This window comes from Uranotaenia lowii, chromosome 3 (assembly GCF_029784155.1).
Source record: "Uranotaenia lowii strain MFRU-FL chromosome 3, ASM2978415v1, whole genome shotgun sequence".
Taxonomy (NCBI): domain Eukaryota; kingdom Metazoa; phylum Arthropoda; class Insecta; order Diptera; family Culicidae; genus Uranotaenia; species Uranotaenia lowii.
Window position 1 is genome coordinate 356,753,779 of NC_073693.1, and position 24,528 is coordinate 356,778,306.

The 24,528-nt window shown below is 30.0% G+C and overlaps 1 protein-coding gene across 1 annotated transcript in view; it reads left to right on the plus strand.

The window, feature by feature from the left end:
• The first annotated feature begins 570 nt into the window (after positions 1-570).
• LOC129753983 (low-density lipoprotein receptor-like) overlaps positions 571-24,528 on the plus strand; it is a 40,317-nt gene continuing 16,359 nt past the window's right edge. The window contains exon 1 of the mRNA XM_055749839.1: positions 571-730. Coding sequence (XP_055605814.1) covers positions 571-730 — 160 coding nt within the window. The remainder of the gene's footprint in view (positions 731-24,528) is intronic.

Consider the following 24,528-nt stretch of genomic DNA (forward strand, 5'->3'; position numbering starts at 1 on the left):
AAAACACACGCAGCAGAACGAACGATGGCAGCTTTCGATGATCAAAAAAAGAGAAGCCTCACACACAGAAAATCGAGCAGATCACGCACGAATTTCGGGTTTTGTAGCCTCCGGTTGCTTCTGATCTGTCGCTGAAAATACATTTATCTCGGCGTGCCAGTCAGCTTCCATCTCTAGCCGGATTTCGTCTCTCGGCTTGTGTGAGTTATGACATGTGTTTTGTCAGCTCCACCTCTTGCGCCTGGAGGGCTGCAACCCTCCCATCTTCCATCTTCCAACTTCCGGTCGATCCGGTGAGAGATGGATAGGTGATGCTAATGCTGACTTGTGGGTGGCTAGCTGGTCCTCGCTTTCCGATTTGCCCTCCTCGCTCGCTTCAAATGCGATAAGTGTTCTGTTTCGGTTTGGCATCCTGCTGTTTGTCCTGTGTTTTCTGAGTGCCGACGGATGAGCGTCGATGAAATTTATTATTGCCGATAAGATAAACTACTTCAAACGGGCACAAACCTCGACATATGACTGTAATACCACTTTGCTGATGTGGCTGATGCTGTAACGAAGTGAAGAAAGATGGCGACTCCGGGAATCAAAAACGACGACCATCCGGAGTATCATCGCCACTTTGCCCCGGAGGAAATGCGAGTGACAGACAACATTCGTCCGCGTCCTGCGTTTCCGTTTCTCCGTCGAGCAAACAGATTGCCTGCAAGTGAAATGTCGTCGAACGTCGGTTTGCCGATTTCAAGCTTTCCTTTGACATTAAATAAATCAGCACTTCAAACGTTCATAAGCATGACGGAATTTGAAGGAGCTTCCAATGGACGCAAATGTGACTCATATCAACAAATCCACATTACAAATTCGATTTCCAGGCACTCATCTCTTTCTATACGTCACGTTCCATATTCCATGCCGCACATACTTTATGTAACGTTTAATATTTTACACTTTTTTTTAACACATCTTAGTATATTTCATAATCATTTATTTTTATAATTTTTTTAGTAACTTTATTTCCCAACCCCCAGCCATGATACAATCAATATTAACGCAAAGCTCATCCAGAAAGTTATAATAATACCCTCGAAGACTTTGTAATGTATATGGAACTTTCTATGGAACATTTTCAAGATAAAATCATGATGAATTCTGACAACGAATAAGAACCATACAAATTTTTGTCACGTTAAGGTTTAAGATTGAGTAACATTTCAAAGCGTTTTGACGCACTGGAAAAAAGTATCGGAAATTTCAATTTTCTTTGAGTTTTGCGTAGGTTCCACGCGAAAATTATAATGGTAAAAACAATATGGAATTTTGGCAAGTGTTCAGTTCAAAGAAACTGAGCTGTACAAAAAAGCAGCTCAAAAGGATTTGTTTTAGGTGCCTTGAAGCGCTCCTGGTTGCGAAATTTAACCCTTAAAATTAACTCTGAAGGGTAAACAAAAATAAATGGAGGGAATCGAATTGTTATTTTTTATTCTAAGTGACTTAAAAAAATGTTTGGAACGTCGAGATCAAGCGTTTTCAAAAATAAAATCGGATAAAAAATTTTTGTCGAATGTTCAAAAAGCATCCAAAAAATAAACTTTATAAGAGGTCCAGTCATTGAAGTCAATTGAATAATTTTAACATAATTAAAAAACAATAAAAATGGAATAAAAATTTAATTTCTAGAGAACCTTACACCGACTTATAAGAAAAAATACTAAAATAAGGTACAAAAATGACAAAAAAAGGCAAAAATGACAAAAAACAAAAATGACAAAAATGACAAAAAGACAAAAAAGACAAAAAAAACAAAAATGACAAAAATGACAAAAATGACAAAAATGACAAAAATGACAAAAATGACAAAAATGACAAAAATGACAAAAATGACAAAAATGACAAAAATGACAAAAATGACAAAAATGACAAAAATGACAAAAATGACAAAAATGACAAAAATGACAAAAATGACAAAAATGACAAAAATGACAAAAATGACAAAAATGACAAAAATGACAAAAATGACAAAAATGACAAAAATGACAAAAATGACAAAAATGACAAAAATGACAAAAATGACAAAAATGACAAAAATGACAAAAATGACAAAAATGACAAAAATGACAAAAATGACAAAAATGACAAAAATGACAAAAATGACAAAAATGACAAAAATGACAAAAATGACAAAAATGACAAAAATGACAAAAATGACAAAAATGACAAAAATTACAAAAATTACAAAAATTACAAAAATTACAAAATTACAAAAATGACAAAAATGACAAAAATGACAAAAATGACAAAAATGACAAAAATGACAAAAATGACAAAAATGACAAAAATGACAAAAATGACAAAAATGACAAAAATGACAAAAATGACAAAAATGACAAAAATGACAAAAATGACAAAAATGACAAAAATGACAAAAATGACAAAAATGACAAAAATGACAAAAATGACAAAAATGACAAAAATGACAAAAATGACAAAAATGACAAAAATGACAAAAATGACAAAAATGACAAAAATGACAAAAATGACAAAAATGACAAAAATGACAAAATGACAAAAATGACAAAAATGACAAAAATGACAAAAATGACAAAAAATGACAAAAATGACAAAAAATGACAAAAATGACAAAAATGACAAAAATGACAAAAATGACAAAAATGACAAAATGACAAAAATGACAAAAATGACAAAATGACAAAAATGACAAAAATGACAAAAATGACAAAAATGACAAAAATGACAGAAATGACAAAAATGACAAAAATGACAAAAATGACAAAAATGACAAAAATGACAAAAATGACAAAAATGACAAAAATGACAAAAATAACAAAAATGACAAAAATGACAAAAATGACAAAAATGACAAAAATGACAAAAATGACAAAAATGACAAAAATGACAAAAATGACAAAAATGACAAAAATGACAAAAATGACAAAAATGACAAAAATGACAAAAATGACAAAAATGACAAAAATGACAAAAATGACAAAAATGACAAAAATGACAAAAATGACAAAAATGACAAAAATGACAAAAAGGACAAAAATGACAAAAATGACAAAATGACAAAATGACAAAAATGACAAAAATGACAAAAATGACAAAAATGACAAAAATGACAAAAATGACAAAAATGACAAAAATGACAAAAATGACAAAAATGACAAAAATGACAAAAAATGACAAAAATGACAAAAATGACAAAAATGACAAAAATGACAAAAATGACAAAAATGACAAAAATGACAAAAATGACAAAAATGACAAAAATGACAAAAATGACAAAAATGACAAAAATGACAAAAATGACAAAAATGACAAAAATGACAAAAATGACAAAAATGACAAAAATGACAAAAATGACAAAAATGACAAAATGACAAAAATGACAAAAATGACAAAAATGACAAAAATGACAAAAATGACAAAAATGACAAAAATGACAAAAATGACAAAAATGACAAAAATGACAAAAATGACAAAAATGACAAAAATGACAAAAATGACAAAAATGACAAAAATGACAAAAATGACAAAAATGACAAAAATGACAAAAATGACAAAAATGACAAAAATGACAAAAATGACAAAAATGACAAAAATGACAAAAATGACAAAATGACAAAAATGACAAAAATGACAAAAATGACAAAAATGACAAAAATGACAAAAATGACAAAAATGACAAAATGACAAAAATGACAAAAATGACAAAAATGACAAAAATGACAAAAATGACAAAAATGACAAAAATGACAAAAATGACAAAAATGTCAAAAATGACAAAAATGACAAAAATGACAAAAATGACAAAAATGACAAAAATGACAAAAATGACAAAAATGACAAAATGACAAAAATGACAAAAATGACAAAAATGACAAAAATGACAAAAATGACAAAAATGACAAAAATGACAAAAATGACTAAAATGACAAAAATGACAAAAATGACAAAAATGACAAAAATGACAAAAATGACAAAAATGACAAAAATGACAAAAATGACAAAAATGACAAAAATGACAAAAATGACAAAAATGACAAAAATGACAAAAATGACAAAAATGACAAAAATGACAAAAATGACAAAAATGACAAAAATGACAAAAATGACAAAAATGACAAAAATGACAAAAATGACAAAAATGAAAAAAAATGACAAAATGACAAAAATGACAAAAATGACAAAAATGACAAAAATGACAAAAATGACAAAAATGACAAAAATGACAAAAATGACAAAAATGACAAAAATGACAATTTTGACAATTTTGACAATTTTGACAATTTTGAGAAAATTTTGACAATTTTGACAATTTTGACAATTTTGACAATTTTGACAATTTTGACAATTTTGACAATTTTGACAATTTTGACAATTTTGACAATTTTGACAATTTTGACAATTTTGACAATTTTGACAATTTTGACAATTTTGACAATTTTGACAATTTTGACAATTTTGACAATTTTGACAATTTTGACAATTTTGACAATTTTGACAATTTTGACAATTTTGACAATTTTGACAATTTTGACAATTTTGAGAATTTTGACAATTTTGACAATTTTGACAATTTTGACAATTTTGACAACAATTTTGACAATTTTGACAATTTTGACAATTTTGACAATTTTGACAATTTTGACAATTCTGACAATTTTGACAATTTTGACAATTTTGACAATTTTGACAGTTTTGACAATTTTGACAATTTTGACAATTTTGACAATTCTGACAATTTTGACAATTTTGACAGTTATGACAATTTTGACAATTTTGACAATTTTGACAATTTTGACAATTTTGACAATTTTGACAATTTTGACAATTTTGACAATTTTGACAATTTTGACAATTTTGACAATTTTGACAATTTTGACAATTTTGACAATTTTGACAATTTTGACAATTTTGACAATTTTGACAATTTTGACAATTTTGACAATTTTGACAATTTTGACAATTTTGACAATTTCGAAAATTTTGACAATTTTGACAATTTTGACAATTTTGACAATTTTGACAATTTTGACAATTTTGACAATTTTGACAATTTTGACAATTTTGACGATTTTGACAATTTTGACAATTTTGACAATTTTGACAATTTTGACAATTTTGACAATTTTGACAATTTTGACAATTTTGACAATTTTGACAATTTTGACAATTTTGACAATTTTGACAATTTTGACAATTTTGACAATTTTGACAATTTTGACAATTTTGACAATTTTGACAATTTTGACAATTTTGACAATTTTGACAATTTTGACAATTTTGACAATTTTGACAATTTTGACAATTTTGACAATTTTGACAATTTTGACAATTTTGACAATTTTGACAATTTTGACAATTTTGACAATTTTGACAATTTTGACAATTTTGACAATTTTGACAATTTTGACAATTTTGACAATTTTGACAATTTTGACAATTTTGACAATTTTGACAATTTTGACAATTTTGGCAATTTTGACAATTTTGACTATTTTGACAATTTTGACAATTTTGACAATTTTGACAATTTTGACAATTTTGACAATTTTGACAATTTTGACAATTTTGACAATTTTGACAATTTTGACAATTTTGACAATTTTGACAATTTTGACAATTTTGACAATTTTGACAATTTTGACAATTTTGACAATTTTGACAATTTTGACAATTTTGACAATTTTGACAATTTTGACAATTTTGACAATTTTGACAATTTTGACAATTTTGACAATTTTGACAATTTTGACAATTTTGACAATTCTGACAATTCTGACAATTTTGACAATTTTGACAATTTTGACAGTTTTGACAGTTTTGACAATTTTGACAATTTTGACAATTCTGACAATTTTGACAATTTTGACAGTTTTGACAATTTTGACAATTTTGACAATTTTGACAATTTTGACAATTTTGACAATTTTGACAATTTTGACAATTTTGACAATTTTGACAATTTTGACAATTTTGACAATTTTGACAATTTTGACAATTTTGACAATTTTGACAATTTTGACAATTTTGACAATTTTGACAATTTTGACAATTTCGAAAATTTTGACAATTTTGACAATTTTGACAATTTTGACAATTTTGACAATTTTGACAATTTTGACAATTTTGACGATTTTGACAATTTTGACAATTTTGACAATTTTGACAATTTTGACAATTTTGACAATTTTGACAATTTTGACAATTTTGACAATTTTGACAATTTTGACAATTTTGACAATTTTGACAATTTTGACAATTTTGACAATTTTGACAATTTTGACAATTTTGACAATTTTGACAATTTTGACAATTTTGACAAATTTGACAATTTTGACAATTTTGACAGTTTTGACAATTTTGACAATTTTGACAATTTTGACAATTTTGACAATTTTGACAATTTTGACAATTTTGACAATTTTGACAATTTTGACAATTTTGACAATTTTGACAATTTTGACAATTTTGACAATTTTGACAATTTTGACAATTTTGACAATTTTGACAATATTGACAATTTTGACAATTTTGACAATTTTGACAATTTTGACAATTTTGACAGTTATGACAATTTTGACAAAATTTGAGTGTTTTTTCAAATGAATAAATTTTGGCTACATTTACGCAATTTTCGCAACTGTACCAGACCAGACTTTTCCTTTATTTTGTATCAAATATCCGGGCAAGTCCAGCTGAAACCAGGTAATCTGACAAATAAATTACAAATAAAAATAATTACCACCTTCATGAGTTTAATTCAAATATACTGACTGTCTTCTTCTTGTTCCTAGACTCAAAGTTTTCACTTTGATTATGACAATAAATTTTTACAGGATTGCTTGAAACAATTGTAATTTTTAAAAAGGAAAGTGTTTGTCCTTTTTTTTAACGAATTCCTTAACTTGATTGGTGTCGAAATGATATCTCAAATTGATGTGTTTAATTTCTGTTTTCTATTTTGTAATCATCATTTCCCGTGAAATTTTTTAATTCTATACAACATATAATACGGTTTTTTTTCATAAATTTACCAAGTAGTTTTAGATGTATATATGATAAAAAATGTCTAAATCAAAAAATTTTTAGGTGGCTTGCACTTGCAAGGATTCGAATAAAAAAATGTAAAAATAATCTTTTTTTTTCCAAATTTGGTTATTCCATCTGAAAAACTGAAAAATTGGTTTTGAATTCTAAATTCAAAACATCCGAATTGTTAAACTTACTAAAATATACGAATTAAATTTATAAAAATGGGTATAGCTAGGATACACATCAGCATATGAATGCTGATCGTTGGATGTTGCGCTGCCTAAGAAAGAAAAGAAACTTTTTTTTCTCGTTCTTCCGGAAGTGGCGAAACGTGTCGGAAGTTGATCCCTGGATGGATTGAAAAGCCTATGTCAATTGGGAAAAAATTGCGTTTTTCGGTATAAAGTTTTGTCATGTACGGTTTTTGTTGGTTTACGTAAAGTTTTTTTCGGGAAATTTCTTCTAGATTGTCTCAATGCAGATACACTGGCTAGATGATGATGACAGCGGCCTTCGTTTTGATGTCTGAAGCCTTCCTTTTTTGTTTTAGTGCTGCATATTTTGGTAGAAAAATTTGGGATTCAAAACAAGACCGGCATTTTCGATGATAGAGGAACAGGTTTATCACGATTACAATCTGATCCGACCAGGCCAAACATAAGTCAAACTAGGTTGATAGTTTTGGATGATGAAATAAGCAATGTTGGTCCAAGTTATGCACCAATAGATGAACGAAGGATGAGGAAAAAAAGACGAGATTTCAATAAATAACTACAATACTAGAACACAGTGAAACAAAATTTTCAATTTTTTTATGGCGACCGTAAAAAAAATCTTAAAGATACCTGTAAAATTCAACTAGGCTTACAAATTTAATGTAGCCAGATAATTTTGGCAGAGTTTTTTTTTAATTTTTTGTTTCTTCTGACGTTTGAACTAGTTGAAATACTCTTTTTAGATAATTGCATAATTTCAAAGAATGAATGACAATTTCCAAAACTTTATTCAACAAACAAAATCACCAAAAGGAAAAATAACTTTCTTTAAAGAGAAAAGTGCACTTTCATTTCCTCATCTTCCACTCGAAAACATGAATAAAATATCCGATTGCATATTCAGGGAGCTTTTTCCTTTTTTTAACACCCTGTTCGAGCAATTTTCCGATGTTTTTCCCCAGTCGTTTTGGGAAGTGATTGAAATTTATTGACATTTTTCCCGGGTTGTTGTTTGGAAAGAAGGATGAACAACGGCAAAAATGTTGATGATGACGATGGTGGGTGATAAAAAAGGAAAAAAAAAAACAACAACATTCTTTCCAATTGCTTCAAAATGGGTGAAAAACGACGGTTCCATTCCTCAGCAGCCAGCAAATCATCATTTCGAATTCCGGGCGTGCTTTTGTTGCAATCGGCATTCGTTTTTCCCACTTTGCCGCATTCCTATCCCACTATTTTTGGTTGGAATTTTGGGTTTTGGTTTGACGATTATTTCTCACTTTCCGTTTTTTTTTTTCACTATTTGCTGATGCTATTTTGATGACCAAACATTTAAGAGTGACCGAATTTTGATTGGAGCTCGTTCGATCGGAAGAATTTGATCTGATTTGAAATCAATCATGGCTAATTAGTTTTTCGATTGGGCGAATTGTGGAATAATATGTTCCGCTTGGGTGTGATTTTAGGGTTAGGTGTAGGATGGATTTTTCATGACTTTTATCTTTGTGAAATCAATTGGAAGGGAAAAGATTGGAATTCGAAGTAGCTCACTCATTCGAAGATGAAATTAATGAGACATGGGAAATAATTTACATAACTCAGTCGAAATTTACGGTTGACTTAAAGATCCCATTTTCTCAGATTTTCCGAGTTGATTCTCGGAACTAATCTTTTTGTTATTTCAAAACTCAAACTCTTGAAGAGCGAGCTGTGAAAAATTGACCGGCGGCATCTGACGGCGGCGCCACATCAGGGACAACAGCTAGGGGTTGGCCATCTGCTGCTGCTGCAAGGGACGAGAAGAAAATTTAAATTAATTTTAATTACCCTAAAGCCACTCGGCCGCCAAAAAAGCAGAAGCTGAATAAGATTGGCCAACGACCACGACGCAATGCCAAAGGAAACAATCCGGAAGACAAAGAAAAACGACAACCATTTCTGGCACAAAAGTGCGTAATGTTGGATGGATTTTTCCTTGGTTCCTTTTTCCTTTTGCGGTTGATGTTTCTGACAAAATTAACGTAGCTTCACTAAAAAAAGAAATGAATAAAATAATAATACCTCAACACAGCCGAGGAGAGAAAAAATAGCGGAACAAAAAGAGAACCGCAACGTTTAGTGGCCGGGTGCGGCAATTTGCAGAAACTTTCTGCCTTTTCTTATCGCCATTTCCGCGCCTCGCGGCTGCGTGGGGCGTTTGTTGTTTATCGGCCGGAAATATGATGTGCCAGAAATAATAATCACAATACAACAACAGACGAACAAACAACAAAATGCTAGCAATGCTGAAGCTTTTTTCTCGCATTTTTGGTTTATTTTCCTATGCGATTGAAAATTGAATGGCAGCGTTTCGGGTGGGTTTGAAGTGATTTATTCAAGCTTCTTCGTCTCCTATTATTTCCGTTTGAATTTGTCCGTGGGCTTCGACTCACGATAAAAAGGCTTAGGGCGGAACTGTTTATGAATGTGATGAAATAATTTCGGAACGCAACCAATCAGAGGCCCTTTCTTTGATGAGGCGCGTGATCTCTCTCGGGTGGATTATTTTGCGAGCCCAATTAAAAGTGAGAACAATGATCTGCTTGGGGTGGGACTGGGATGGCCGCAGATGCTTTCGGGGTGAAAAACAACCATAAATAATTAGCTTTGTTGGTGGCTTGATGGAAAAGTTTTAAAGTTATTTCCAGTGTCAGTGTCAATGGCAGACATAAGCCGGTTCGCTGCGTTTGTGACTCTCTGGAGCCACCCACGTTGATTTTTTTTTAAATAAAAGAACCAGAATAGTTATAACAGTCAATTCGAATCAAATCTAGTAAAAAGCTAAAATATCGTCAAAAGAAACTCAAAATGAAAGATATTCAAAAAACGAACCGAAAAAAATGAGTTATAGAGAGTCACAAGAGATTCAAAAAAGTTTCTAAAGAGGGTCATGAGACAGCAATCAGTAAATCTGTGGAAAATTAAAATATTTTTGTAAATTTAATTTCGACATATCGGTGAAAATGCATATTCTTGGAGAAAGAATATCAGAGTTGAAAATTGATAAATTATACAAAAAAGTTAGGAGAAAATTTTACAGGTGTTGAAAAAAGCGAAAGAGCATTTTTGGGAGGAAAACTTATCAACGGACACCACCATACTTTACCCCGCAACATTTCATTATTTAGGAGAAGTAGGACCGGGATAGAGGTGGTACTACCTTAACCTATACAATGAAATTTGGTTGGTCCGAAGCTTACATGTAATGAACATGTATACTCCAAACCGGCAAAAATACTCTTTCGCTCATTTCAACACCTATTAAATTGTCTTCTCACTTTTCTATTCATCTTATCAATTTTCAATTCTGATATCATTTCTCCAAAAATATTCATTTCACCGATATGTCGAAAATAAAATTTAGAAAAATCAATTAAAACGGTGGTTAACTTATCTTAAAAAAAATGAGACTTATCTTTAAAAAAAGTCAGAATAAAGTTAAACAAGAAGAAGAATGCTAGAAGAAAGTAAAAAAAAAGTCACATCAGTGGTTAAAAGAGAAATGAAAAAAATTAGAAGAGTCTAAATTAGTCTCTTTTTTGGGTCCAAACGATTAAAAAAATCGAAAATCATCAAGTAAAGTCAAAAAAAAGTCAGCAGAGAATCCCAACAGAAATGAAAACAATCAAAATCGAAACAAAAAGTTATGCAAAGAGACTTGAAATGAGTCGAGAGAAATTACAAGGATTTTTCGGTTGCTTTGATTCAGTAGGGTCATTACACATATTATAAGGTTGCCCGATTTTTTTTCTGCACGTATCCGGGTAGGACAAATCCGAACTTTCTTAAATGGAAATCTGGCAAAATCCGGGCATTTGATTTCAAAATTGACGACCACAAATTTTGTAAAAACCCAGAAGCTACTCAACAAAAATCAAGGAAAAAAATTGAAAAAAAAATTAGTTTCATCAAAACTTATCGACAGATTTTTAAATGTATATATGGTTTAAAAAAACCCTTCATGATTATTTTTATAAAATTTGCTCAAAAAAATTTGTTTTGGAGCCATGAACAAAAAAATTTGTACAACACAGTTTGTTATATTTTTGTTTGATTTGCCAAATAAAATGAATAATTCTGGGCAAAATCCGGGCATTTTTCAAAGAATTTCGGGCTACCGGGCCAGACCGGACAGTTTCTTAATTTTGTATCAATTATCCGGTCAATAAAGGTTGCCGAAATCACAGAAAATTCTATAATTTCACGAGTTTCGAGCCAATTTTCATCACAGAACAAAGAATTTTGAAAATATTCACAGATTTCACAGAATTTTTAAATTTAGGACGTTTTTTTCGCAATCTGACATGACTTTTGAAGGAAAATAATGGAAAAAGCATCACAGAAATCCATCGCAGAATTTTTGGGTAAAATCACAGGAAGTCAGAATTTTTTTTCGTCAAAACACAGAATTTTTTTCGGCAACCTTTCGGTCAATCCTGGATAAAACCGGGCATTCTGGCAACCTTAACATATTAGAGCCATAAACCGTTGAGAATCAAAAGAAAGATCATAAAGGGTTAGAATGTATTAGAAAGACTTTAAAAAAAGGGAATCAGATCATAGTCGAGAATAAGTCAAAAGATAAACGAAAAAAGTCAAAAATAGTATAACACGTTCGTCACCATGGACAAACGCGTGACACTTTCTTACTCAAGTTAGCCGCTCAGTTAAGCCACACGTTGCAAATCTTGGAATCTCCCTGTTTTCCATCTCGCTCGGAGAATTTCTTTGGGCCCGACTTGTAAAACTACCAAAAAGAGCGTGGCGACGAACGTGTTAAAAGGCCAAAAGAGATTGACTTGTCATTTTTGTAATTTTTGTCATTTGTGTCATTCTTAGGGATTTTATTTTGACAAGTCAATTTGATGGAAACTACCAAATTGTTATAAAAAATTTAAAAAATAATACAAAACTCACAGAATAAAAGAAAATGACAAAAAACAACAAAAATGACAAAAATGACGAGAATAACAAAAATGACAAAAATGACAAAAATGACAAAAATGACAAGAATAACAAAAATGACAAAAATGACAGAAATGACAAAAATGACAAAAATGACAAAAATGACAAAAATGACAAAAATGACAAAAATGACAAAAATGACAAAAATGACAAAAATGACAAAAATGACAAAAATGACAAAAATGACAAAAATGACAAAAATGACAAAAATGACAAAAATGACAAAAATGACAAAAATGACAAAAATGACAAAAATGACAAAAATGACAAAAATGACAAAAATGACAAAAATGACAAAAATGACAAAAATGACAAAAATGACAAAAATGACAAAAATGACAAAAATGACAAAAATGACAAAAATGACAAAAATGACAAAAATGACAAAAATGACAAAAATGACAAAAATGACAAAAATGACAAAAATGACAAAAATGACAAAAATGACAAAAATGACAAAAATGACAAAAATGACAAAAATGACAAAAATGACAAAAATGACAAAAATGACAAAAATGACAAAAATGACAAAAATGACAAAAATGACAAAAATGACAAAAATGACAAAAATGACAAAAATGACAAAAATGACAAAAATGACAAAAATGACAAAAATGACAAAAATGACAAAAATGACAAAAATGACAAAAATGACAAAAATGACAAAAATGAAAAAAATGACAAAAATGACAAAAATGACAAAAATGACAAAAATGACAAAAATGACAAAAATGACAAAAATGACAAAAATGACAAAAATGACAAAAATGACAAAAATGACAAAAATGACAAAAATGACAAAAATGACAAAAATGACAAAAATGACAAAAATGACAAAAATGACAAAAATGACAAAAATGACAGAAATGACAAAAATGACAAAAATGACAAAAATGACAAAAATGACAAAAATGACAAAAATGACAAAAATGACAAAAATGACAAAAATGACAAAAATGACAAAAATGACAAAAATGACAAAAATGACAAAAATGACAAAAATGACAAAAATGACAAAAATGACAAAAATGACAAAAATGACAAAAATGACAAAAATGACAAAAATGACAAAAATGACAAAAATGACAAAAATGACAAAAATGACAAAAATGACAAAAATGACAAAAATGACAAAAATGACAAAAATGACAAAAATGACAAAAATGACAAAAATGACAAAAATGACAAAAATGACAAAAATGACAAAAATGACAAAAATGACAAAAATGACAAAAATGACAAAAATGACAAAAATGACAAAAATGACAAAAATGACAAAAATGACAAAAATGACAAAAATGACAAAAATGACAAAAATGACAAAAATGACAAAAATGACAAAAATGACAAAAATGACAGAAATGACAAAAATGTTTGTCATTTTTGTCAATTTGTTAATTTTGTCTTTTTGTCAATGTTATCAATTTTGTGAGTTTGGTGATGTTTATCAGTTTTGTAATTTTTGTAACTTTTTGTCAATTTGTCCATTTTGTCAATTTTGTCATTTTTGACGGTATGGTAAATTTTTTAGATTGTCAATTAAGTCAATTCAGTCAAAGTTGTCGTTTTTATCGATTTTTTATTTTTGAGAATTTCGTAAATTAAGTAAAATTGGTTAATTTCAATTTTTTTTAATTTGATATTTTTTGACAATTTTGTTATTTTTGTCGCGTTTGTGAATTTGTTGAAATCTGTCAATTGAATTGTTTAGACCAGTGGTTTTCAAAGTGGTCCCTACCGCCCCCTTGGGGGCGTTGAGAGCTTCCAGGGGGGCGGTGAGCTCAATTTTAAAATTTGGGGGGCGTTGGAAGGGCTCAGGGGGCGGTGCGGTCGTAATTCATATTTTCACAAATCACTATGCAACGTAGATTTGAAAACGATTAAATCCAATGCAAAACAATGAAATTACGTTTCAGAGAATTAGGTCTAGTTTAAGACTAAAATATCGATAATTTCACAGAGCTGTCTGCCAATTTTTGTTAGCATGTCATTTTTTTTTTTTCTAAAAATGTGTCTAAAAGATTTTTTAATATTGTCACAGATTTTGTATACACTCTACATGTTGATCTTGTTTTGCATGGTAATTTTGGGTTATACTAAATAAGATTAATTTGAGATGGCGAGGTTTGATAATTTTTAAAATCTATTGTCTCAAAAAAAACTGGTAGAAAAAAACCTTCGAAAAAATCTGTGCAAAAGGGTGTCATATGTGATTCAGTAATAGCTCTTTGGAAAGAAAGTTTGAAAGAATTTTCTTAGGTGAGATAATTTTAATTTTAACTTGTTACTCTTTATTTCGATTGTGGCGAATCTCAAAAACTTTTAATTTATTCGGTTATCACTAACAGTTCCGGAATTCAGTTAATAAAATCTAATTTAAATGCATAACTTGAACAAGACTTAAATTCAGATATCAAGAAAAATACTATTTTTACGTTATTTCATCGGCTGGACAGTAATTAATTTGTAAGTTTGTATTCAATAATGCGAATTAATAGTGATTATAAAATTTTGTTGTAAATGATTTTATATCAAAACAATCAAAACAAACTAATAAAGTTTTTATGTTTGGTTATTTTTCATATTTTTCGAAAATTTGCATTTTTCGTTCAGACGAAATAGTATGTAAAGAAAATTCTAAAATTCAGAAAAATTATGGAATAAAGTTTGAAATATAAGGAATTGTTTGACATTATAACATTAAAATCGACCATTTTTTACACTTACGTATACTTCCTACCACTTTGCCTCTGAGGGGCTCATATAGATTTGAATGAATTTTGAGTTAAGTCTTACAACAACATAAAGCCAAAAGCTAATGATTTTTCAACGATCCAGATTATCATTATTTTAGGATTTTCTTAAAATTTGCCCAGGGGGCGTTGAGCTCAAAAATTTTGAAAAAGGGGGCGGTGAGTGGAAAAAGTTTGAAAACCACTGGTTTAGACTGAGAACTTATTGAATACTTTGAACATCGAGTGAATCATGCCTGAACCAAAACATTACCAAACAATGCTCAATTAGAGATGTTAAAAGAATGTTCGATGTTTTGTTATTAGGAAAAAATGAAAACAGGTGAAAATTTTCGATGAATTTAAATTGTATTTTACTTTGACTTTTTCTTTCAGTGCTCTCTTATAAAGCAAGTTGAATCAATTTTTATGTGTTCTTCTAGAATTTTTAACATTTTTTGATAACATAACATTTTCTAAGCGATAAATTGAGTTTCAAAAACTGGTGTTTTCTTGTCATTGAAACGCCGCGTGATTTTGGTAAACCATAGCAACAAATTTGTAGGTTTTATCCCAAATCAAAGGACTTTTTGAGCTGTTTATTGTACTGGAAAAAAAATTTATTATGAAGATTTTTATAGGTTTATTCAGGTGTCGTATTCCATTTATGAAAATGTGCTTCTGAAATGTTTGCTCTTATATGAAAACGAAAAACGTGCAAACATTTCGTAAATTTCTGTAAAAAAACTTTTTCCCTCGGTGTGTCTTGTCCTTCTTATAACAGTTTGCATTCTTTGAGAGAAAATCTCGCGCTCTCTTGTATACTTTCGGGATATACGAATAATCCGATTTGTTTAGTTCTTATTGCTTTAGTGCTGAAAAATAGCACTTTTAGATACTGAGTTTAGTGTCGAAATGATCACTTTTCAGAGATGTTTTATTCTATGTAACTCTAAATTAAGCTTATTCGAAGCTTTTTGAAGATTGGTCGAGCAACTTGATCGAGTTTGAATTCTTTTCAAATTCTTTGTTAATATTCAAAGGCATTTCATTTAACGTCAGAAGCCAGAAGCAAATAGCTGAAAGTTTTCATATTTCGGAAAAGGCCTTTCACCTTCTGGTTAAAACTGCTCAGAGTAGTGACAATAATGAGTCGGCATCTTCCGGAAAGTATTGGAAAAATTATTCACGAAAAACATTTTCCCCTCTGGAGGCTGCTGGAGAGAAAGTAATTAAAACTGTTATCATATGAATTTGAAATTTCCCCCACCTCGCAGCCACTTCCTGTGCGAGAGGAATTTTTTTCCGGGTGACATTTCGACGCGGGGAGGGAAAAAACGCAGATGAATTTGTGGGCGGCGAGTCGCGAGGCCGACAACGATTAAAAGTTGTTCGAATTTCGACACTTTTGCAAGTGCTTTTTTTCTCGGTCTTCTAGGGGAGAAACCAATTGAGTGGTGGGACGTTTTTGCGTCTGGGGCACAGGCAGACAGTCGCCCGACAAGGCGTTGGGCATGAAGGATTTTCAAATTAATGGCATATTGGAAAAGTTTTTCCCCACGTTTTTGGTTTAATTCGTGTTTTTTTTTATGACAATTACGTGGCTGCTTATTCGAGTGCAAGAGCAAGGGGAAGGCAGAGCCTATATTTGGATGTCTAGATTCGGCAACCTTTATGCATAATTTTGAACAGACTAATGAGAAATTACTGGAGCCGAAAATTTGTGGATTTTAAAATTAAATGTTGTTTTGCAGATCAACTTTATTTACGGAGGGTTTGAAACTTTTTCTCTGTGTTTAAATTTTATTCCATATTCACAAAGCCTTTTTTGTTTTTTTTCAATACAGGGTGCGCCGTGTGAATGTATCCGATTTCAACAAATTTTTGTCATTTTGAATCATAATTTATGACAATTTGTTATTCCTGTTATTTTTTGTTATTTATGTAATTTTTTACTTAAAAAATTTGTTTACACTACTACTTTCTCAGTATTTTCAATATTGATTCATTTGAACGTATTTTTGGATAACATTCATAGCCAAGAAATTTTGAAATTATAAAAAATCGTACTTGATTTTTGGAAGTTTTAGAAAAAGAATCATAAAGGAAGATTTTTTGCAAAAACACAAAGCGCTTTCGTTAACTTTTCCCAAATCGAAATCAATCTCGGCCGACATGTGTGGATACAGTTAAGCGCATATGAATGATCAACGTTATGAGTGGTTTTTTTTCTGAAACACTTTTAGTAGAAGACACAATGTTTTTTCTGCTGCTTTGCCGGAAGTGACAAAGCGTGTTGAAAGTTTGCTTCTCCAGAAGAAGGAAGGATTCATGTCACATGGAAAAAATGCGTTTTTTTTTTCAAAACCCTATTCGTTTTTGTTCAACATATTTCGTGAGATTGCTTCAAAGATGACACGTTTTTGGGAGACGTCAGCGAGGCCTATGGTGTTGAATCTTTTTTTTTGTTTTTTGTTTTCTTGCTCTCGAATCTTGATGGTAACAGATTGTGGAGGCTCAGAGAATTAGGTATTCTAAACAAGTGCTTTGATAGCTTGAGCAGCTTTCGTATGATTTTTATCTGACCTGATCTTAGCTAAAGATACATCAAGCTTAAATGATAGTTTTTCGTTTTCAGGAATTAGTTTTGTTCTTAAGAGATTTCTTGCAAAGCACACATTGAATTTGGCTTGAGAAAATAATCCTTCTATTATGAAGCCAAGCAGTTTAATGAAAAATGTAATTGAAACATAATTTATGACGGTCGCCATGTATACGACACTCATACTATAATTTCATCCATGCTAAAAATCAAGATAAAAACTGAAGTTGAATTTGGAAAGTTCAACAGTTGTGCTACATCAAATGTGATTTATTTGTGAAAGGAAGCATCATAATTTGAGATTATTCTTCAAAGGAACATCCAATTCAAAGTGGGTTCGAGACATGCAAGGGTAAAAACCTTGTGAAAATTTATAAAAAAGGGGAAAAAAAAGCTCCCAACAATATCATCGTTGTGTCGACAACCGTCACACGCCACAGCTTTTCTCATGCTCTCGTGCTGTTTTCAACCAACTTTTTCCCATCGAAGCGCCAGAGGGCGGTTGCTTTCTCCTTTCAGATATTTGAATATCATTTCCGGCCGCCGCCGCCGTCGCTCGTTGTGATGGTACAGAATTTGCATCGAGCTGCGGATGGCAAACAACTATATCAGTAGTTGTCTAGGATTTTTTTCCGTTATTTTCCCTTTCTATTCGGAGCTCCATAGAAAACTAGTGGCCATCATCATCACCATTCTTGTGCTCGTCCGTATTTGTTAGAATCGGTCAAAGTCCTCAGAATGGCGATGAAGCTTCGGAAAACTAACGAACACCTTCCGCCGCCAATCCCGCTGGATTCCGGCGGAGTTTGGTGGCTACGACAGCTTCTGGTTTGATTGGTTGGCCGCAGCTTCGAGAGAATCCTGGCAACCGGAACCGGATGTAGGCTCAGGCTTTTTTATTTGTTGAGTATAATTCTAGGCGTTGATTATTTCCAAACAAGTTCTCTTTCGTGACAAATGCTGATGATTGGAGTAAAAATTTTTAGTTTTTCATTGTGATTTTTGCTTAATTTTTCAAAATTTCGAAACTATTTGGCAATCGATTCAAAATTTCTCAAAAAGATACAAAATAATAAAAAAAAGTTTATAGCTTTGATTTTCTAGGAAACATTTAAAACTTTCTTCGGGTTTATTCCTAGAATCCTCAGAAGCTGTAAAGAGAATCAATTCACTAAGCTCATAAGCAAATATCTTCTCCCCCACCTGGGAGTTTTTAATCCTGTTAAAGAACCGTAAAAAGTAGTGATGACCCAATCCGACCTTCTGATCCAAAAGAAAACAACTCATAAACAAACAAATTATCTGGAAGAGATAAAGGTATTAAGAAGAACTTTTCTTTTCGCCCATATGAGAAATTTGAAAAAGAAATCCTTTTAACGGATTGTTGGAATTTCCCATTCAATTGATTTTTTTTTTTTCATTTTGAAATCCTACAATTTAAGAAATGGAAAGCTAAAATAAGAATCTATTAAAAACTCCAAATTCAGTTTTCTGATTCAGATTTCAGATTCAGATTTCAGATTCAGATTTCAGATTCAGATTTCAAATTCAGATTTCAGATTCAGATTTCAGATTCAGATATCAGATTCAGATTTCAGATTCAGATTTCAGATTCAGATTTCAGATTCAGATTTCAGATTCAGATTTCAGATTCAGATTTCAGATTCAGATTTCAGATTCAGATTTCAGATTCAGATTTCAGATTCAGATTTCAGATTCAGATTTCAGATTCAGATTTCAGATTCAGATTTCAGATTCAGATTTCAGATTCAGATTTCAGATTCAGATTTCAGATTCAGATTTCAGATTCAGATTTCAGATTCAGATTTCAGATTCAGATTTCAGATTCAGATTTCAGATTCAGATTTCAGATTCAGATTTCAGATTCAGATTTCAGATTCAGATTTCAGATTCAGATTTCAGATTCAGATTTCAGATTCAGATTTCAGATTCAGATTTCAGATTCAGATTTCAGATTCAGATTTCAGATTCAGATTTCAGATTCAGATTTCAGATTCAGATTTCAGATTCAGATTTCAGATTCAGATTTCAGATTCAGATTTCAGATTCAGATTTCAGATTCAGATTTCAGATTCAGATTTCAGATTCAGATTTCAGATTCAGATTTCAGATTCAGATTTCAGATTCAGATTTCAGATTCAGATTTCAGATTCAGATTTCAGATTCAGATTTCAGATTCAGATTTCAGATTCAGATTTCAGATTCAGATTTCAGATTCAGATTTCAGATTCAGATTTCAGATTCAGATTTCAGATTCAGATTTCAGATTCAGATTTCAGATTCAGATTTCAGATTCAGATTTCAGATTCAGATTTCAGATTCAGATTTCAGATTCAGATTTCAGATTCAGATTTCAGATTCAGATTTCAGATTCAGATTTCAGATTCAGATTTCAGATTCAGATTTCAGATTCAGATTTCAGATTCAGATTTCAGATTCAGATTTCAGATTCAGATTTCAGATTCAGATTTCAGATTCAGATTTCAGATTCAGATTTCAGATTCAGATTTCAGATTCAGATTTCAGATTCAGATTTCAGATTCAGATTTCAGATTCAGATTTCAGATTTCAGATTTCAGATTCAGATTTCAGATTCAGATTTCAGATTCAGATTTCAGATTCAGATTTCAGATTCAGATTTCAGATTTCAGATTTCAGATTCAGATTTCAGATTCAGATTTCAGATTCAGATTTCAGATTCAGATTTCAGATTCAGATTTCAGATTCAGATTTCAGATTCAGATTTCAGATTCAGATTTCAGATTCAGATTTCAGATTCAGATTTCAGATTCAGATTTCAGATTCAGATTTCAGATTCAGATTTCAGATTCAGATTTCAGATTCAGATTTCAGATTCAGATTTCAGATTCAGATTTCAGATTCAGATTTCAGATTCAGATTTCAGATTCAGATTTCAGATTTCAGATTCAGATTTCAGATTCAGATTTCAGATTCAGATTTCAGATTCAGATTTCAGATTCAGATTTCAGATTCAGATTTCAGATTCAGATTTCAGATTCAGATTTAGATTCAGATTTGAGATTCAGATTTTAAATTCAGATTTCAGATTCAGATTTCAGATTCAGATTTCAGATTCAGATTTCAGATTCAGATTTCAGATTCAGATTTCAGATTCAGATTTCAGATTCAGATTTCAGATTCAGATTTCAGATTCAGATTTCAGATTCAGATTTCAGATTCAGATTTCAGATTCAGATTTCAGATTCAGATTTCAGATTCAGATTTCAGATTCAGATTTCAGATTCAGATTTCAGATTCAGATTTCAGATTCAGATTTCAGATTCAGATTTCAGATTCAGATTTCAGATTCAGATTTCAGATTCAGATTTCAGATTCAGATTTCAGATTCAGATTTCAGATTCAGATTTCAGATTCAGATTTCAGATTCAGATTTCAGATTCAGATTTCAGATTCAGATTTCAGATTCAGATTTCAGATTCAGATTTCAGATTCAGATTTCAGATTCAGATTTCAGATTCAGATTTCAGATTCAGATTTCAGATTCAGATTTCAGATTCAGATTTCAGATTCAGATTTCAGATTCAGATTTCAGATTCAGATTTCAGATTCAGATTTCAGATTCAGATTTCAGATTCAGATTTCAGATTCAGATTTCAGATTCAGATTTCAGATTCAGATTTCAGATTCAGATTTCAGATTCAGATTTCAGATTCAGATTTCAGATTCAGATTTCAGATTCAGATTCAGATTTCAGATTTCAGATTTCAGATTTCAGGTTCACATTTGAGATTTGAGATTTGAGATTTGAGATTTGAGATTTGAGATTTGAGATTTGAGATTTGAGATTTGAGATTTGAGATTTGAGATTTGAGATTTGAGATTTGAGATTTGAGATTTGAGATTTGAGATTTGAGATTTGAGATTTGAGATTTGAGATTTGAGATTTGAGATTTGAGATTTGAGATTTGAGATTTGAGATTTGAGATTTGAGATTTGAGATTAGAGATTTGAGATTAGAGATTTGAGATTTGAGATTTGAGATTTGAGATTTGAGATTTGAGATTTGAGATTTGAGATTTGAGATTTGAGATTTGAGATTTGAGATTTGAGATTTGAGATTAGAGATTTGAGATTTGAGATTTGAGATTTGAGATTAGAGATTTGAGATTTGAGATTTGAGATTTGAGATTTGAGATTTGAGATTTGAGATTTGAGATTTGAGATTTGAGATTTGAGATTTGAGATTTGAGATTTGAGATTTGAGATTTGAGATTTGAGATTTGAGATTTGAGATTTGAGATTTGAGATTTGAGATTTGAGATTTGAGATTTGATATTTGAGATTTGAGATTTGAGATTTGAGATTTGAGATTTGAGATTTGAGATTTGAGATTTGAGATTTGAGATTTGAGATTTGAGATTTGAGATTTGAGATTTGAGATTTGAGATTTGAGATTTGAGATTTGAGATTTGAGATTTGAGATTTGAGATTTGAGATTTGAGATTTGAGATTTCAGATTTCAAATTTTAAATTCCAGATTTTAGGTTTCAGATTTTAGATTTCAGATATTAGATTTCAGATTTGAGATTTCAGATTTTAGATTTCAGATTTTAGATTTCAGATTTGAGATTTCAGATTTTAGATTTCAGATTTTAGATTTGAGATTTTTAAAATTTCAGATTTTAGATTTCAGATTTTTGATTTCAGATTTTAGATTTCAGATTTTAGATTCAAATTTTAGGTTTCAGATTTTAGATTTCAAATTTTGGATTTCAAATTTTAGATTTCAAATTCTAGATTTCAAATTTTAGATTGTAAATTTTAGATTTGAAATTTTCGATTTCAAATTGTTGATTTCAAATTTTAGATTTTAAATTTTAGATTTTAAATTTTGGATTTCAAATTCTAGATTTCAAATTTCAGATTTCAAATTTTAGGTTTCAAATTTTAGATTTCAAATTTTAGATTTCAAATTTTAGATTTAAAATTTTAGATTTAAAATTTTAGATTCAAAATTTTAGATTTCAAATTTTAGATTTCAAATTTTAGATTTCAAATTTTAGGTTCCAAACTTTAGATTTCAAATTTGAGATTTCAAATTCTAGATTTCAAATTTATAATTTCACTTTTTAGATGTGGTTTTCATTTGTTTTTCCAACAGAATACTTTTATTGCCTACACATAAGATTTAATATTGCTGATGCTGGTTAAAAAGTCTTCAGCTAGAAGGATTCAGATTTCAGATTCAGATTTCAGATTCAGATTTCAGATTCAGATTTCGGATTCAGATTTCAGATTCAGATTTCAGATTCAGATTTCAGATTCAGATTTCAGATTCAGATTTCAGATTCAGATTTCAGATTCAGATTTCAGATTCAGATTCAGATTTCAGATTTCAGATTTCAGATTTCAGATTTCAGATTTCAGATTTCAGATTTCAGATTTGAGATTTGAGATTTGAGATTTGAGATTTGAGATTTGAGATTTGAGATTAGAGATTAGAGATTTGAGATTTGAGATTTGAGATTTGAGATTTGAGATTTGAGATTTGAGATTTGAGATTTGAGATTTGAGATTTGAGATTAGAGATTTGAGATTAGAGATTAGAGATTAGAGATTAGAGATTTGAGATTTGAGATTTGAGATTTGAGATTTGAGATTTTAGATTTGAGATTTGAGATTTGAGATTTGAGATTTGAGATTTGAGATTTGAGATTTGAGATTTGAGATTTGAGATTTGAGATTTGAGATTTGATATTTGAGATTTGAGATTTGAGATTTGAGATTTGAGATTTGAGATTTGAGATTTGAGATTTGAGATTTGAGATTTGAGATTTGAGATTTGAGATTTGAGATTTGAGATTTGAGATTTGAGATTTGAGATTTGAGATTTGAGATCTGAGATTTGAGATTTGAGATTTCAGATTTCAAATTTTAAATTCCAGATTTTAGGTTTCAGATTTTAGATTTCAGATATTAGATTTCAGATTTGAGATTTCAGATTTTAGATTTCAGATTTGAGATTTCAGATTTTAGATTTCAGATTTTAGATTTGAGATTTTTAAAATTTCAGATTTTAGATTTCAGATTTTTGATTTCAGATTTTAGATTTCAGATTTTAGATTCAAATTTGAGGTTTCAGATTTTAGATTTCAAATTTTGGATTTCAAATTTTAGATTTCAAATTCTAGATTTCAAATTTTAGATTGTAAATTTTAGATTTGAAATTTTCGATTTCAAATTGTTGATTTCAAATTTTAGATTTTAAATTTTAGATTTTAAATTTTGGATATCAAATTCTAGATTTCAAATTTTAGATTTCAAATTTTAGGTTTCAAATTTTAGATTTCAAATTTTAGATTTCAAATTTTAGATTTAAAATTTTAGATTTAAAATTTTAGATTTAAAATTTTAGATTTCAAATTTTAGATTTCAAATTTTAGATTTCAAATTTTAGGTTCCAAACTTTAGATTTCAAATTTGAGATTTCAAATTCTAGATTTCAAATTTATAATTTCACTTTTTAGATGTGGTTTTCATTTGTTTTTCCAACAGAATACTTTTATTGCCTACACATAAGATTTAATATTGCTGATGCTGGTTAAAAAGTCTTCAGCTAGAAGGATTATAAGCTAGAAAAATCCTCATTTTATTACAGCTTAGTGTGGATTTCTGCCGGGATTCCGAGAAGTTACAGTACCAATTGAAGATTGAATTACCTTTTCCAGATAGCCTTTACTGGTTGGTTTGTTTTGCTTTGGCGGTTGCTTTGGCGGTTGATTTCCTTTAAATAAAAAGGCGAAAGAGCCCAAGCAGCTGTTTGTTGTCTCGATAAATCCAGATGTTAACAGTCTTGGACCCTTTTCCCTCTCTCTTTAGAATGGCTTCTGCCATAAAGTTGGGTTTAAACCAATTG